The sequence below is a fragment of the Cheilinus undulatus genome, linkage group 18 (assembly GCF_018320785.1).
Source record: "Cheilinus undulatus linkage group 18, ASM1832078v1, whole genome shotgun sequence".
NCBI lineage: Eukaryota > Metazoa > Chordata > Actinopteri > Labriformes > Labridae > Cheilinus > Cheilinus undulatus.
Genome location: NC_054882.1, coordinates 4,470,314 through 4,488,716, shown reverse-complemented (window position 1 = coordinate 4,488,716; position 18,403 = coordinate 4,470,314). Strand labels below are relative to the sequence as shown.

The following is an 18,403-nucleotide window of genomic DNA, read 5'->3' as shown; positions in this document are numbered from 1 at the left end:
GTAGGGAATGGCGTTAGATTAGGGTATCTGTTAGAAAAATCTGAATTGTACCTGCAGTGCAATGAAGACAGTGCTGACATGAATGGCGAAGTAAAGAACGGCGATGACCACGCAGACGATCAGGTCAGACTGCAGACGCTCATTCTGTGCAAAATAAAAAACATGGCAGGTGTGAAATTACAAACAAAGAAACAAAATCAGCATTTACAGATCCTTAAAAGATCTACATGCATGTCTAAAACAACAACTTTGGCTGACAATGAAGTTGAACTCACCACCGAGGCCCGGAGCTTCTCTGGCAGAGGGTCCTGTACTTCTGCGAGAGGGTCCTCTGGGTTCTTGTCTTTTAAACTGGGTAAAATCTTGGACTGTATTAGGGAGCTACAAGAATAGAAACAACAAAGACAAGGTGGTTAAAATCATATAAATATTCTACGTGTCAGTGCAACCTTTAAAGCTGTTTGGGATTTAATAATAATAATAATACATTTTATTTAAGGGCGCCTTTCATGACACTCAAGGTCACCTTACAAAAAGTACAAAAAACTGCACTTTCTAATCTTTCTGAAGAAAAAATTAAATATCAGAAACATTTACTACTTTGTTGCTCTAAGAAACCATCACATCTCAGGCCCGTCAAACACCACCAGGTTTTGCTCTTAAACTTACATGAGCACTGACGGGTCGCTGCTCTGCCGGCTCAGGTGATAGGACACCGCCACCAAGAGGCCACAAAACACGGAGAACAAGACCGGGATGTGGTGAGGCTCCCAGGTCTCCTGGAATGCAAAAGGACAAGATTTATTATACCAGATGTTTTTTCATGATTATCATTTTCATTTTGAATAATAATGTTGTCATATGTCATAGTTTGCTGGTATATTGCTTCATACTATAGTATGAATGATCCTCATCAACACGTAGCAGGTAGTAGGTCCAACTTGGACATTTCTAAAATATGGCTAAGAATCCAGAACCCAGCTGTTGGGCTCTGTTCTGGACCACATAAGGGGCCATCTTGATCCATGGACCTCCAGCCCATCCTGGGCACAGATGTTCCTGTGTACTATGCCAGCCTCTTGGCCATGGTGATCCATGTATGCCTTGCCTGTTTGCATATTACACCCTGCTGTGATGTGCTGCTCTGTCTCTGGGGCATCTTTTAACATCCTGCACCTGGGGTCCTGTCTGATGTGGTAGACTCCCGCCTCTATCAAACTTTTGCTTAGGGCCTGTTCTTCTGCGACCATGATCAGTGACTCTGTGCTATCCTTCAGTCCAGCCTTTACTAGCTGTTGGGGTGTTTTTCTGATATCAGCCATTTCCCCCTAAATCAAAGGTCTGGTCTGTTTCTCTGCAATTACTTCCATTTATTTTCTGTGACCTCTATGAACTCACAGCTGCTGTAATGTGACCTGTAATCTAATTCGATAATTGGTCTGGTCTTTTGAGGAGTAATTTGGCTAAAACGTGGAGCTGTTGTAATTCTAAAATTTACAACCACAGCTACTGTTTAATGAGACACGATATTGTATCAAGGCCGCCCATGAAAAACAGGGAAAGCTTTCTAGGCCCAGCAGAATGAGGGGCCCATGGAGACTAGTAGAACATGGTCCATCCTAAATTTCAGCAAGGCTGCCCACATTCTACTGAGCTAACTTAAATATTTGCCATGAATTAATAGAGCACGTTTTTTCTCTTTCTACCTCCATTCCTCCTCTTCATTTCCTCCTTCCTTTATTTCTTCCTCATTTATTTATCTTCCTTCACGTGTTTCATTCTCCTTTTATTTCTTTACTTCTTCTATCCTTCCTTCATCTTCTCTTCCTTCTCTTTCTTGATTCTTTGTCTGTCTTCCTTCTTTTTCTTTTGTCTGCCTTCCTTTCTTCCTACCTGTCTTCATTCTTTCTTCATTCCTTCCAGCCTTCCGTCCTTTCTCTCTTGCTTCCTACTCTCCTTATTCCTTCCTGCCTTCCTCTTTCATCTCTTTCTTGCACCTTTCTTATTTCCTTCTTTATTTCCTTCTTTCTTTCTAAAATCCTTCTTTCTCTTTTTCCTTTCTTGTTTCTTTCATCCTTCTTTTCTCTCATTTTTCTCTATCCTTCCTTACCCTCTTTCTTCCTTTCATCTTTGCTTTGTTCCTTCCCTTCTTCCTTTATTCCATTCTTATTTTCTTCTTTCCCTTTTCCTCGTCTTCCATGTATACTTCCTTTCTTGTTTTCGTCATTTTTTTCCACCCTTGCTTCCTTCCTTCCTCCTTCTCTTTCTTCTTTGCATCCTTTCATCCCTCTTCCTTCATTCCTCTCTTGTTTCTTTCCTTCCTTCCTTTTTCCTCCTCTTCCTTGCTTACTTCCTTTCTTGTTGTCTTTCTTTTTCCTTCCTTCCTTTCTTCCTTGCCTTCCTTCTGACCCCCTCATTTTATTCCTTCTTTCCTTACTTACTTTTTTCCTTTTCCTTGCTCCCCTTCTTCTTTCCTTTTATCAATCCTTCCTTCCTCTCTTTCCATCTTCATTCTTTACTTCCTTCCCTTCCCCTCTCGCTAATTTATTCCTTTCTTGATCTTTCCTTTCCTTTCCTTTTTCCTTTCTTCCTTCTTTGTTTGTTCAACAGTTGCATCATGAGTTTACCCATTTATTCCAGTAAGGCCAGATTGTTAACCATGCCAAGTTTCACAAAAGTTGGGATGCCAGAAACAAAAGGAGAAGGTCATTTAACCTCAACAATAACTTGTTTACTACACGCTCCAAAAGCAGTTGAAGAGTCTAATTTTAGTAAGGGGGCTAGCACCAACAGTCTCATTTGACACGCCTACACTAATATTGGTAAGTCATCCAGGGTGGCCCCTATATACTGGACTCTCGGGGGCCCAGCTATTTCTCTGGCCTGTTATTTTTTTGCTACCCATTAGTAGCATATCTCTGTTGATCTCACCTTCAGCGCTCCATAGCAGAAGCCATAAAGCAGAGCGACTGTGACGACGCTGCGCAGCACGCTGTAGAGCGCTGACAGCAGGCTGGTGGAGGCTGCAGACAGAGAGAGAGCAGAGAGAGTGTCAGCAACACGACCGCTCAACCTGACAGGCAACAGGCCAGGCAGAATGCAAATCAGCACTTCTGCAGCCTGCTGGATCATAATGCATCACAGGCAGGAGTGTGCAGAGCGCCTGTTGTCTCATTTTGTGGAGGTCAAAGTCACTCGCAGACAAGTTCATGCTTCTAGAAGTCGCTCACCGTTGCCCCCGAACACATGGATGTCCAGCTGCTCGAAGAGGTACATGACGAACGTGTTGACTTGTGGCAGCAGGCCGACGAAGAAAATGATGGGGAAGCACAGAGTGAAGACTGCAGAGGAGGAAGACAAAATACTTTTAAGGCATGTCAGGATTCAGATCAGGCAGATGACAAGTGTGTGTTTGTGACTCTGCATCTTTGACTGCAGGCTGCAGATATTTGTGATGCACATTAGTGAAAGCTGTGAGTCTCCGGGGCATCTAAAGCACTTTGTGTTGATTACTGTTTAATGAAAGGTGCTGTATTACTCTCTAAACTAATAACATCACTGCTGAAAAGAGATTATGGCTCGTCTACATATTACACCTCAGACCATGTGCTGAATCCTTCTTTAATCTTACAGCTGGAGTTTCATCTGTTTCTGTTGATAGAACAATTATTTCGTAAACTCAGGGATCATTTTAAGGATACAGTTATGGCCTGACATTAGTGGCTTGTTGTAAGAAAATAAATGAAGGAATAAATCAATTAAAATAAAAAAATATTTAAATTTAAGTACAAAGTTAATAACAATGAGTATTGACAGTAATAGCAATGTCACTAAAACAAAACTGAAATAAATAAACTAAAATAGATAAATTTAAAGAGTAGAATATGGGAAAGAGGATGTCTCCCTTGGTTATTTATGAAGAAATTAGTGTTCTACATTTCTGTTAATAAGCTACTAAGAGGGGAGGCTGGTAAGACTGTTAAAATAAAGCAGTAAAGTCCATAAATGGTAGAATTGTTAATTCACCAGCCAGACTGGCATGTAAACAAGAAAGATGATCGTGTCCCTCCACGCAGTCTGTCATGTCTGTCAGTGAAGTCACGGCACAGATTTATGACTCTGTGATCACCTCATCTGACATAGCTATCATTTTAATAGATAAAAACTGTGTAGTCTGTATCTAAATCCTTTATAACATCTTCTAACATCAGTCTGTCTTCTCTTTCCGCCATCTGTGGAAGCACTCTGACTTGCATGTGAACTGATCTGAAAGATGCTGTATTAATCTAGTTTGACTAATTGATTTAAATCTGAACTGGTGGATTTAAAGGGCTTTATGTCTTAGTCAACTTAAAATAGTTGAACTATTTTATTTTGAAAAGGGTTATTCACTATTTATCTTATTTTTCAATAGACAGTGTAGAAAAAACTCTACTTTCACAGGAAGCTGCAGCCAGAACAAATCGGATATCACATAACCATTAGAGCCATTTCACTGAAGCTTCACTTACAAGGCACATCATGAGCTTCTCTTCACTGTACTATAACTGCTATTACAAAGCCATGTAGATAAATGAGTTTATGAATATCAATAAAGTACAGAAATGCCACGTGGGTACACTCACCGATGACGAGGTCGCGAGCAGAGGCGAGGACGAGGGAGCTGGTGAGAGCGACTCCGTAGAGGGTGAAGCGGGATGAAGTGGTCCTCAGACTGCCATAGTGCAGCAGCCAGATGAGTCCACAGCACAGGCAGAAGTAGACAGGCCGGCTGTACGCTATGATGCGATTATGACCCTGTGAAGACACAATAATGATCATAAATGCTTCATTACAGTAGCTGGGCCTGCGCAGCTCGACGATCACATCATGTAGATTTACAGAGGAACATTCAAAGTATGTCCTCTGATAGAAGCTGAGCAGTGCTTCAGATTTTTACTGGAGTTACTGGAAAGGACTCTAATAATCACTGCACCCCACAAGGTGTATTTACTACTGATGATAGTCAGCTTTGGTTTTATGTGAGTACAGTGCATCTAAAAATATTCACCCCTTGGATGTTTGACCCTTTTGTTGATTTTATAAATCAATCATGGACAATATAATTTGTTGTTTTTGACCAAATATTTGATCAGGGGGGCAGAGAGGGACAGGATTATTCTGAAATTTGATAAAAAAAACTGTTCATAATTAGCTTAATTGACTCATAATTATCAGACAAAGGGATAGTATTTACTATACAGTGAACAACTGTTTTGGTTTCATGGATGAATTTCACATAATGAGGGATTAAAGCTGCCTACAATGGCTTTCCTGGTTTGCGAGTGATCCCAGAATGTTTTGCAAGTAGCTTGAATTGTTTATCAAGAACACTTTTAACAGCTTTTCTAGTAAATACATATCATAGAAATCAGTCTTTTCAGTCTTTTGCTGAATAGAATTCAAAATAAGAAGTACTGAAGATGGACAAAAAGTGAGCAGTACATCTGATCTAGACTTGACCTGGAATAAAACTGAGCAAAGTTTGTTGAGGAAGGCCAAGAAGGTCATCTGGGTCTCTCTCATCCATTCAAGAGTTTTAGAAGGACAGATGCAGAAAAACTTTCATGGGCTGTTTGATCTCTTGCTGTCTGGTCGGAGATATCGCTCCATTAAATCAAGGACAGCCAGAATGTGTAACAGCTTCTCTCCACAGGCCATAAGAATGTTAAACAGCTAACATCCTGCTGCTGCAGTCCACTATCCATGTTACCTTTTAAATTATCTCTGAGCAGCATTTAATATCTATTTACGCCTAAGCATAGTTCTTGCACCAATTGCTTTAATTGTTTCACTGTCCTCTTTTGGGGTCAATTTAATAATGTTGTTAGACACCTAGGCCCAAAACCCCTCCTAACCTTGATTTAAAGAACCCTCTTGTCACTCAAAACAGAGTTTCAAGGGTTAGTGGTGAAATCTTCCCCTACGCAATAGGATGTTTTTTCAAGTTCCTGATATATCATTAATAGTTGTGTACAGCATTTTTGTAGACAGGACATTTCTACAATGAGTGATTTTTAAGAGATGCTTGTTTGAAAAACACTACATGGACGAAAGTATTTGGCCACACCTTTAAATGATTTGATTCGGGTATTTCAATCAGACCTGTTGCCATCGGTGTATAAAATCATTACATAGCCATGCAGTCTCCATTTCCAAACATCTGTGATTCTAAATGGGTCATTCTGAAGAGCTCAGTGACTTCAAGTGTGGTACTGTGATGATGTCACCTTTGCAATGAGACCGTTCAGGATATTTAATCTCTACTGGATATTCCACAGTCAACTGTAAGTGTTATTATTACAAAGTGGAAGCAATTAGGAACAACAGCAACTCAGCCATGGAGCAGAAGATCACGTGATATCACAGAGCAGGGGTTAACGACTACTTAGGTGCAATGTTCATAAAAGTCACCAACACTCTGCTGATTCTAGGGCTGAAAGATTTGGGAAAATCATTTAATTGCATTTTTTTCCCTCAATATTGCAATTATGATTTGATACACGATTACTCCTTAACTTTCTTTTATTCCTAAACAAGGGCTGAACAACTCTTTAAAAATATCTAATTCTGATGATTTTGACCCGTATTGCAAATTGGGTATGAATTGTTGCACTGACTGTTTTTTGTCTTTCTCATATTTAATAAGAAAAATAAACAAAATTAAGAAGGCAGGATTTTTTTGTAGACTATTCTAAAAAAATTGTACTTCCATGATTGCATGAAATGTCATGCATAACATTGCTGCTGCAAAAAAAAAAGTTTAAAACTGGTATTTTAACACAAATTTCAGGTCAAATAAATATTGCTCCTTCTGTAATTTGAAAACTGCATCAGACCAAATTGCGATTTAATCAAATTTTGATTAATTTCCCAGCCCTAGCTGATTCCAAGAGTTCTGGACTTCCACTGGCATTAATGTAAACATAAAAACTGTGCAGCAGGAGCTCCATAAATGGGTTTCAATGTCCGAGCAGCTGCATGCAAGCCTCACTTCAGCAAGACTGATGCCAAGCGTTGGATGGAGTGGTGTAAAGCATTGGTTCCCAACCTTTATTCCTCAGGGCCCTCCCTACTCCCATCGAGGAAGGTTAGCTCCCCTCGGACCCACTCAGAAAAAAGTACACATCATTAGAAATAGTTTTCATTGACAAAATCCCAACATAACAGACCTATATAGACATGTTCATGACTAAAGATCTATGTCCAAACTATCCTTTATTATTATGTGCATTAGGACCACTCTTGGAAAAAAAGTAATACTAATTTCAAGGGAAAAAAAATCAGATTTAACAAAAATTAATTCATTTAAAAAAATACATTTTTATGACTTTAAAAGCAGTAAATATCCCTGAACCTGGATAAGAATTTTTAAGATTATGGAGCCCAAAAGTCAAAATCTGACCACTGTTTTCAGTTTGGTTTCTTGTAAATTTTTGACTTTACACTGTTGTAAAATTAGGATTTAAAATACTTTTAAACCGAAATTTTTTTGAGTTTCTATGTTCAATTTAAGATGTTTTAAATTCTGAAATTTGGATTTTTCTTGTAAATTCCTGACTTTTGAAACTCTGAAATGTTGTAAATATAAGACTTTAAAACCTAAAAAATGTGGATTTTTTTCCCAAACAAATTTTTGACCAATTGACATTATGACATGACATTACAGCCCCTGTTAGTGTTATGGTCTGACGGCCTAATGCTTAAGTCCGTTTAGTGTAAGGGAACATAATGCATTGAAACACAATTAAATTATGATATTAGACTGATGTAAATTTCCAAACACAGAAACTACTGACATTGATCAGCCATCTTGCCATCGTTGATAAGGTATTTTGGAAGATTTCCCAGGAGTTTGCCTTTTGAAATTCTCCATCTGAAAGGCTCTGCAGCCCTTCACCTCTCCCTTTATTGTAACAAGAGTCAGGATGCCCTACCCCTAGACTATATCGTGCATAAGTGTAAGGTAGGACAGGGCTACATGTTAGGGGCAACAGATGCACTGAGATTAAGCCTTAGAAAAAGAGTGCAAGCTGAAGGATCTCACAGGAGTAACTATTTATTAGGGGCTTTAAGCTATTGAGATCCCATGGTAAATGGAAAATACAAGACAAAAAGGGTGAAGGCTTAAAAATAGCTGAATTTTTATGTGTTTTTGCAAATCTAAACTGTTCAATAACATTTCCTCCAGCATTTTCCCCCATTTCGATTATAAGTGTTGTTTTTCACATTTTGCAGCAAACACTGCCTAAATTAGGGAGTCAATTCCCAGAATGCCCTGCAGTACTCAAAATGTGTGTCCTCATGATGCACTGTGGATAAAAGCGTACAACAAATAAAATCATCTGCAGGCTCAATAATGTATTCACTCCAGCAGGAATCATCCCTAAAGAAAGAATTCATTCAGAGGCATCAGTGTCACAGGAGCCTCTGGGACAGTGACACAGGTATAAACAGAAATAGCATTGGGCGCAGGGTTTCACAGGAGAAAGAGAGAGAGGGAGAGAGAGAGAGGACGCATGTCTGCAGTGAGCAGGTTTCAACCCAGGAGGCCCCGAGCTGCCCTGCTTTTACACCGACAGTTTACACATCAACAATCACATTAAATACACTAAAATACGTCTGCGTGTCATGAACGGGGGGGAGCGGAGAAGTCTGCAAGGTGAGACGAGGTGAAGAGACGACAAGTTTGAAGAAGAGGGAGAGAAGAAAGAGAGATACAGACAAAGGGAAAGAGGGAGCGATGTGGTCTAAACTCTGGACAGCTATTTAAAGCTTGTGCCTGCAGCTGAGTGGGAGCGGCATTAATAAAAGACGCCGTTTCAGAGCAGCTACTGACGCAGGGGAGGAGGGGAGATGAAACTCGGGGGGGGGGGATGCAAAAACATCACTTCAAGAGCCAAAAAGCAGAAACAGGAAAAAACAGAATAACAACTAAAAGTCAGATTAGACATGATGGAAACAGATTCTCCTATCATATACTCTTGCTCTTAAATTCAAGTGTAAAGGACATTTGTCTGTGAAATCTCTTTCTTGAATATCAGTTTTGACAGAGGGGGTTTACCATGTGAGCATCAAACTGAAGCAACTTTTTAAAAAGTAGATAACTTCTGAGGTCATGGTTATATCACACTCCATGTTTAGAGCCTGCTCTCCTCAAAGCAGGTGACAAGGGTTAGACCGTTACCACTAATAATTCTCCTTTCCGTCTATTCTCTCTACTGTCTTCCACCATAATGGCTCGAAACAAATCATGAGACAAAAATTAGACTATTTCATGAGCTCATAAGTGTCAGAGAAAACATGATTTATGAGGAATAAATACTTACATGCCGAGGGGAGGAGGAGTCTGGTTGAACACTCTGTGGATAAAGAAAAGACAATTAGTTCTGCTAGACTGCTGCTGTTGATGCTGTTCATCATCTGACTCTGTCATCATGTTTACACACTTCTGATGGGATTAAAGGGACTGCATTTAGGTGGCTTCAGTCCTGCTTAACAGACAGGACCTTCTCTGTTCACCTTGGAGATCACTCCTCTTCTGGAGCACTTTACAAGTGGTGTCCCACAGGGGTCTCTGTTGGGCCCTGTCCCATTTGTTTTGTGTATGTTTGCCTCTGGGGTCTATTCTCCCATGTATAATGTCTCTGACTGTTTTGCAGATGATGTTCAAATCTACATCTAAATAAGGGGTACACTGCAGGCCTTGTTTGATTGTCTTAGGGATGCTAAAACATAAATGACCTTCAGCCTGCTAAATCTGACCTCTGGTGTTTGCGTTTGGTCAGCCTTGTCCCTCTTGCTTGTAGTGTGTGTTCTCTAGTGAGGAGTCTTGGTGTTTATTTTGACAATGCTTTGAAGTTTGATCAGCAGATCTGTTCTATTGTAAAGTTGAGCTTCTTTCAAATGAGAGGGAGATGCATGCATTTAAGTCATCTAGACTTGGCGACTGTAACTCTCTGTATGTGGGCCTGGACCATTCTTCTGTCCCAGGCCTACGGCTAGTCCAAATGTGGCAGCCAGCCTCCAAACAGGCACAAACAACAAGGACCACACTATCCTATGTTGTTCTCTCTCCACCAGCTTCCTGCTCACTACAGGATTGAATTTCAGATTTTATTGTTAGCTTTTAAAGTTTTTCATTGTTTGGGCACCACCTTATTTATGTGAACTAATTCACCTTCACACTCCAGCGAGAGCCCAGAGGTCTGCCAACCAGCTGCTCCTGGATCTGCAAAAACAAGGCCCAAAACCAGTGGGATCCAGCTGGTGCAGTAGCTGCTCTAAGTCTGTGGATCGGCTTACCCCTTCATATAAGATCTGCTCTCACTCATGAACAATTCAAATTATTGTTGAAACTCATCTCTTCTCTTTGGCTTTTGTTTCAAAATAAAAATGTTTTATGCCAACAAATTTCATGGATTCTACCCTAAACTTTTACCAGGGATTTTACTATTTTAATATCATTCCTTAGTATATAATAATATACATCTTAATTATGGGAATGTGCACATCTACTTTAAATGTTACAGAAATTGAGAGTCACTGAGTAAATATTTTGGCATGTCACTGATGAGGAATTCACATTTAAGTTCCATGTGAACTACCTAATCTCCAAGCTGCTGCAGAAAATTGGCTTCCTGTACAGAAATAAACCAAGTTTTCTATCGTTTTGTAGACAGAGAGTAGTTGAAGCTGTGCTCCTATCAGTTATAGATTTCGGGGATATAATTTATAGGTACACAGCAGCTTAAACTCTCAGGTCCTTGGACACTCTCTATCACTCCAACCTTAGATTTATAACATGTGACAGACAGCACTCATCGTTGTGTCCTGAATGAGAAAACTGGTTGGTCTTCCCTTCCCTTGGTTTTGACATATTTTTAAGGCCCTCATTGGGAAACTGCCATGTCATCTCAAACTTGTTGCTGTCAACAGTGTCATACTCAAGATCGCACTGTCCGAGACCAAGACTTGTCCAAGACCAGAGTTCACAGAGACCAAGACAAGACCAAGACTTTTGGGGGCCGAGACTGAGTCAAGACCGAGACAAGCCAAGACCATAAAAATCAATAAAAAAAACATGACAAGGCTGAACAGTTAAAGAGCATTCTCTCTTTAATTTAAGATTTCTTTTTAATAAATCTGACAGATAAAAACAAGGGGTCCGCAACTCTTTCAAAGCACAACATACAAAAATCTGAAATCTTAGCAAATTTGTTCAACTAACTTCTTGTAAAAAATAAATCCTTGTGTATATTTTAAAGCCACTGACAAGTCCTGAATTCTTTTAAATATCTGAAAATGAGATGTTTACCTAGTTTTGTCAGGTGAATGAGGCCTAAAGTAAGTGTTCAGAGGTATTTCTCACCAGAATTAACATGGACTGATGTCTGAGTTTTTGCAGGTGTAGCTGTTTGTTGTTTTAGTAAGTGCTTCTCCTTATTATCACATTAATGAAGTCAAAGAATAGCAGATCAGCGCTGGTTTTGACTGGTCTTGGAAAATCTCAAGTCCGGCCAGTCCGAGACCGAAACAAGGCCGAGTAAAAATGTTTTCGAGACAGCGACAAGACCAAGTCATTCAAAATGAGATCTTGAGATCGGTCTCAAGACCAAGACCGTTCTCAAGTACTACAACACTAGAGTTCAAGCACTCACATGGCCTGCTCTGATTGGTTAGTGCCTCAAGTTCCTTGAACTTGTACTGAACTAAGTAAAATGGCATTTTCCTTCAATGCCCCAAGCTCATGGAACGCCCTCCAACAACCTCTAAGGACTGAAAATTTTAGGACCTTGGTTTCTAGTCGCTTTGTTTCCAGTTGCAATTGTTTTGAATGATTTCTACTGTTCTATAACTGGCTGTATTTGTTTGTTGTTTTGTCTTGCTTGTCCTAATGTGCTTGCAATCTCAACGGCACTGAAAAAGTCCTGGATGTCCTTTTGAGAATAAATTTAGGTTTGAAATAAAATAATGAGGTATTCTTGCTTCATGTTTGACTTTTTGCTCTGCAAAGATCTCTGGTTGACCCTGGTTGTTTTAAAAGTGCTATATAAATAAAGCTAAATTGAATGGCATATGTTGATGTGTTTATGTATATTGTTTTTGCTGGCCAGTAGAACCAGTAGAGTACCACTAATTGTATATGATGTGATGTATTTATTATGTAAAATCACTTCAGAGTATATAAAACCCTCTCAACAAAACTCAAGTAAAAATCTATCATGTGCATGAGCTTGTTATTAAATACAATACAGTATTTTCACAGTTTTAGACCAAGTATAGCAATGCTTTTCTGTCAAGTACTTACTTTTAATAAGGAGTACTGGCAACTCGCAATGACAAGGCAGAACTGAAAGACCCAGATGTCAGTGAAGAAGCCATGAACCAGCAGCACTGAACCCAGGAAGGCCACCAGGACGGCCAGCACCACGGCCAGCACATTCTCTAAAACCTCACGGTTCCTGAAACACAACAGGAACAGGTCAGCTCACAAGGAAGATGTTCAAAAATGTTCAGACTTTCAACTTTAAATCCTTGGTCATATTTGACCCAAAAGCAACAGAGCACTGTCTAAGCATCACAATGGCAACATTCAGGACAAAACGTTGCAGTTGTATAGGTGATACGATGCTGTGTGGGAGCTTGCCTACATTTTTGGCCATAAAAAACAACTGTCTCCTCAAAGTTTTTATAAATGCCTATAGGGGAGACTTAGGACTTAAAATAATTTCAAGGATATATAGAGGGCTTTACAATGTCAAATCAGAAAACACGTTTCACATTAAACAAAAATGGGAAAAGGAAAATACTACACAAATCTCTGAAGAAATCTGGGAAAAATACTGAGAGTTTCAATGGAAAATTACAAATTCAACTTCTTGGAGAGCATTTAGATATTTTATTACACCTGTACAGAAACATCACCATTCAGGCTTTTCCAGCTGTTGGAGGAACTGTGGTTCCCAGGAAGCTAATCATTTTCATCTGCTCTTGACCTGTCCCAAAGTCAATAGGTTCTGGCGTGATATCCATAAAGAATTGGCAAATATATTTGGGACAAACTTTACGTTTAACTGGCACCTCTTACTGTCCTCTACAAATAAGAAAACTAAGTATTTGTTTGCAGTATTGAGTATTGCTGCCCAGAAGGCAATAACAAAAAATGGCTTAAGCCAGAAGCTCCAACTGTAGAAGACTGGTACAAAAAAATTTATGAAATATACATAATGGAATGAATCAACTTTTCATTGCGGCTTCAGAAGAACACATTTCAAGAACTGTGGGAAAAATGGAAAATCTATATCCTCCCTAAACACCCTTATTTTGTGTAAACTCATATTTTTTTATGGACACCTGAATGAAAAGATTTTTTCCTGTTTTTTTCCTGTAAAGAAAAACTAAAAAGAGAGATCATGCTGGAAGTCTTTTTGCTAGTCATTGTATTATTGTCTATTATGTGTGATTCCAAATAAAATAAATAAATAAATACTGACCTAATCTTGTGTGTCTACAAGTCTCAATTTTTTTATTGTGACGGTATTTAAGTCTTTACTCATTCAAATCAAAGTTAGAAATGTGGAATCATAACCTCATATCAGTGTATTCAACTATTCTGCACAGAGGAATCAATTTCCCATGTTTATACAAATTATCTGGTTATTTTAGGTCTTGTAAGTACTCAGAAGTAGTGCTAGTAAAGGGTGTTAAAGCAGCATTTCAAATGGAGTATGTTATAGAGAAGAAAACTGTTAAAAACAACATGGAATAACTCATCGATTATGCTCAAGACTTGCTGTTTATGTTGCCTGCAAACTTGTTCAATAAAATTATCAATAATGAATATTCTTGTAAATTATGACAACAGTTCTTTAGTCATAAATAAAAAAAATTAAGAAGATATCAAACATAATCGGTGCACTTCTAAATGGTGTACAAGTTTGCCTCAAATTAACAAAGTCTGAAAGGGTCTTCATCTCTTTTGTCACTCTGGTTACCTGAGTGTAGAGGTTTGTAAAACATTAGCTCTAATAATAATGATGCTAATGGAAGTCCTGGCCACCTTACCTGTCAAAAAGTGCCAGCAGCGTGAGCCGGTCAAAGTGCAGGCCGACCCACAGGAAAGGCAGAAGCCACAGGCGGTAGTACTGCCGGGCTTTGCCAGCAGCGTTGGCAGCTGCGGGGTCGTCCTGTCCCAGCGGAGCATCCTGGAGCTCCGGGCTCAGATCTCCATCCTGCTGCTCCAGCAGCTCTGGGTCCATCGTGAGCAGACGGTTCAGACGGATCTGAGGGAGGGAGATCTGTCTCATGGTCAGGCTAACTTATTCACACAACATTTCCACTCATGATGCATGTAATAAAACAGTAAAGAGTGGACATTTCAAATACAAGATCAGCCCAGTTAAAGGCTGAGTCCCATTTGCTCCATAATGTGGCCAGAAGTTCTGCCATATAAATGCAGGGCATGATAAGACATTGGTATTTATAACACAAGTTTTCTCTAAATTTTACAGTATGATTCCAGCTGATATACAGGAAAAGGGCGCATTGATCCCACCCACTCGACGCCACTGGGATTCTTGTTAAAAACGGTTAAAAAAACATCACATCAAGTACATCTCTCTTACTCATGCAGAACATGCATCAGATAATGCATGCATTTAAAGGGTATTCTGGACCAAATGACGGCCGGTGCAGTGATTTTAAACTGCATGGAAAATTATATTTTTTTGTCCGAAGCAACAAGAAAAAAAAAGATAGAAAAAGGACATAGAGCCAAAGCAAGGCAACAAGAGAACCGTTGGAACATGACTGCCAAAAATAATATGCAGAAATATGCTAAACAGATAGGCAGAGGGGAATAGACATTGTTTGTTTTTGTCTCTGTACGTCCAGGATTTCAGCTTGCCTTTCTGTGATTCTCAGCAGGCTCAACACTCTCATGCTCTCTCCCTCGCTCTCATTTTGATAACACACAGACAGAGCTCACTGGTTGGGTACTCACCAGGTCATGAGGGTAGAAGCGAACTGAGGTAGAACTGGAGAGGTGGGAGTCAGTGTCCCTGCAGGGCATTAGACAAAAAAAGCACGCTGATGAGACAAAAGCATCCGCTGCACTTACTGTATTAAATCATGATTCATGTCATGGTGACCTCAAACTAAACAGCCAATAACCTATTTACTCTGCTTTAGATTGTACAGTTAGGCTTTGCATTTAAAAGCCAGAGTCCTGCAGCACATGTGACAGTAATGGGGCCAGAGGAATACAGATAATTTAAAGTATGCAGCAACAAACTCACAACCAGATTACCAGACATAATGGGACAAAGAAGAAAAAAACACCCCTATAACTCCCTCTGTTGATTCTTTGGCATGGATGCATTTCAAAAAAATCTGAATATCATGAAAAAGTTCATTTTCTTCCTGTGATTTAATTCATAGAGTTAAACTTCCATATTTTCTAGACTCATCTTACAAAGTAATATTTTCAAGACCCTTTTTGTTTAAATGTGCATCTCAGTATATTAGAAAATCACAAAGCATCAGTCCTAAAAAGGATTTATAATACAGAAATGTTGATCTTCTGGAAAATTCTGCTCATTTATGCGCTCAGTAATTTGTTGGAGCTTCTGTTGCACAAATTCCTGCTACAATGCAACGTAACATGGAGCCAATCAGTCCGTGGTCCTGCTGGGGTGTTATGAAGCCCAGGCTGGTCTGATAGCAGCCTTCAGCTCATCTGGTGTCTCTCATCTTCCTTTTAGCATTTCCTCTGAGATTCTCTACAGGGTTCAGGTCAGACCAGTTGGCTGGCCTATGGGCTCTATGCACGCATCACCTCCACATTTGACGCTAAACCGCTCCCAAACTTCCGGTCGGGAGATTAACTGCAGAAGAGAATGGTGTATGATGGCAGATTCACTGTGGTTTACCCACTGTTTGCAGGAGTTACCCAAGCCGACCGTCAATGACGAGCTAAATTTAGCTGAAGACGCACGCTGCAGCACACAGCAATGATGTCCAGAATTGCTACTAACCCATCTTTGAAACATCATTTTAACATGTTTGGATGCCATTATGAAAAAGAGTAAAAAAAAACAACAATCGAAGAAAAACAGACAAACCAAAGATCGTCGTATAGGATGGTTTACTTTTGGAGAACGATAACAGTAGGTTCCATTTCCCTGTCACACCCTGCCGTGCATAGAGCCAATTAAACACAGCATCACCATGGCCAGCAAACCAGTTTCTGGTAGTTTTGGCTTCACTGTGGGCAGATGGAAGCATGAAGTGCTCTAAACTCTCCTGGCAGACCACTGAGACTGTGGATTTGATAAAGCACAGTGGACCAACAGCAGCAGATGACATGGACCCCAAACCATCACTGACTGTGGAGACTGGAAACACTGGGCTTCAAGACCTGAGGGATTCTGTGCCTCTCAGATCTTCCTCCAGACACTGGGACCTGGATTTACGAATAAAATCTAAAACTTTCTTTCATCTCAAAACACGACATTGGACCACTGAGTAATGATCCAGTTCTTTTTCTCCTTAGCCCAGGTGAGATGTTGATGATGTTGGTTCAGGATTGGGTCTACACAAGGAACAAGACACTTGTGGTCCTTTTCCTGGACCCGTCTGTTTGGTGGCTCTTGATCCATTGACTCCAGTCTCAGTCTGCTCTTGTGAAGCTCCCCTGAGTTCTTCAATCTGCTTTGTTTGACAATCCTCTGAAGGCTGAGTTCCACACTTTTCCCTTCAGTCAGCTTTTCATGAATCTGCTTTGATACAGCCTCTAGGAACAGCTTGTCCTTTCATGAGTGACCTTCTGTGGCCTAGCCTCCTTGTAGAGGGAGTCAGTGATTGTGTTCTGGACAATAGTCATATCAGCAGTCCTCCCCATAATTGTGGTTGTGTGTACTGAACTAGAGTATGAGAATGAAGGCTCAGGAAACCTTTGAAACTAGACTTTTCCACAATATTCTAAAATTTAGAGAAAGTGGATTTTAGAATTTCATGAGCTGGAAGCCATAGTCATCAAGATTCACTTTGTATGAGATAAATCTGGAATATATGGAATTTTAACTTTCTGAAGTAAATAACAGGACAAAAAACGTTTACATGATTATTGATTTTTTAACATGTACCTGTATATTAGATGTTGTTTATCTTATAGATTGTTATATGTATAACATGAAGTTTAAGGAAAGTTTTAATGTCAAAAAAACATACTGATACTGCTTTCTCTTTGACAAGCCAAGAAGAAGTCTCTATCAACCAATCAATGTACAGCTTGGGCTTTAAAAGTATTCTTAAACATCTAAAACAAAATGGCGAGTGTAAGTAAAAAACATTGTTGTTCCCAGGCAAGAAAAATCTAGGAATATAAAACCTTGTTTTTCAGTTTTGGTAAGATAGAGAGGTGAAGTTAAAAAAGGACTTCCTGGTTTGACACTCACCATACGTTATTGGAGGCTCGTCTGGTTGCAGGTTCAAAGTTGACCAGGGACATGTCACACCCACCAGCCTCATACAAGGACGGTGTGAGCTTTCCTGAAAAAATAAAACCAAAGAAAGTCAGTTCAGCGAACATGAAAACAGACACGTCTCTGTCTGTGAGGATTAATTCATTAGGTTACATTACATAGAGCAGCGTTACTCAACCCAGCTCAACCAAAGACCCAAATTGTTGAAAAATACCTTTGTAAGAGCTACAATCTAAGTGGTGAAAAGTGGCAAAATGAGTTAAAGTGGCAATAAAAATAAGTTACAGATGGCAAAAATGGTCAAAAAGCAGCAAAAATGGATGAAAAGGGGAGAAAAAGTGAGAAAAAGTCGGAGAGTAGCAAAAAAAGGGAGAGAAGTTAGAAAGATGAGTTACAGGCGGCAAAAAATGGTCCAAAAGTGGCAAAAAGTGGGCAAGAAAATGAGTTAAAAGCGACTAAAATGGGCAAAAACAGTCAAGAGTGGCAAAATGGGCAAAAAAAAATGGGAAACAAGTGGTATTTAATGGCAAAGGGATGCCTAAATGGGCGAAAAATGGTGAAAAGGGCAAAAATTGGATAAAGGTGGCTAAAAGAAGTAGCAAAAATGGGCAAAAAATAGGAGACTAGAAGTATTTAATGGCAAAAGGCAACTAAAATGGGTGACAAGTCGCAAAAAATGGTGAAAAAGGGCAAAAATAGCTAAAAGAAAAGGAAAAAATGGGGGAAATATGAAATAAATGATAATCAATGGCAAACAGTAGCTTAAAAGGGGGAGAATTGGCAATAAATGGTGAAAAAGAACAAAAATTGGAAATAAAGTGGCAAAAATGGGCAAAAAAGTAGGAAAAAAGTGGTATTTAATGACAAAAGGTAGCTTA

At 39.5% G+C, this 18,403-nt stretch overlaps 1 protein-coding gene across 1 annotated transcript in view; it reads right to left on the bottom strand.

Annotated features, from left to right (window-relative positions):
• pcnx1 (pecanex 1) overlaps positions 1 to 18,403 on the bottom strand; it is an 86,811-nt gene that overhangs the window by 24,712 nt on the left and 43,696 nt on the right. The window contains exons 9-19 of the mRNA XM_041812270.1: positions 17,499 to 17,592; positions 15,044 to 15,101; positions 14,107 to 14,339; positions 12,350 to 12,503; positions 9,369 to 9,401; positions 4,626 to 4,797; positions 3,231 to 3,341; positions 2,932 to 3,023; positions 670 to 779; positions 276 to 381; positions 52 to 144 (exon numbers count right to left, since the gene is read on the bottom strand). Coding sequence (XP_041668204.1) covers positions 52 to 144; positions 276 to 381; positions 670 to 779; positions 2,932 to 3,023; positions 3,231 to 3,341; positions 4,626 to 4,797; positions 9,369 to 9,401; positions 12,350 to 12,503; positions 14,107 to 14,339; positions 15,044 to 15,101; positions 17,499 to 17,592 — 1,256 coding nt within the window. The remainder of the gene's footprint in view (positions 1 to 51; positions 145 to 275; positions 382 to 669; positions 780 to 2,931; positions 3,024 to 3,230; positions 3,342 to 4,625; positions 4,798 to 9,368; positions 9,402 to 12,349; positions 12,504 to 14,106; positions 14,340 to 15,043; positions 15,102 to 17,498; positions 17,593 to 18,403) is intronic.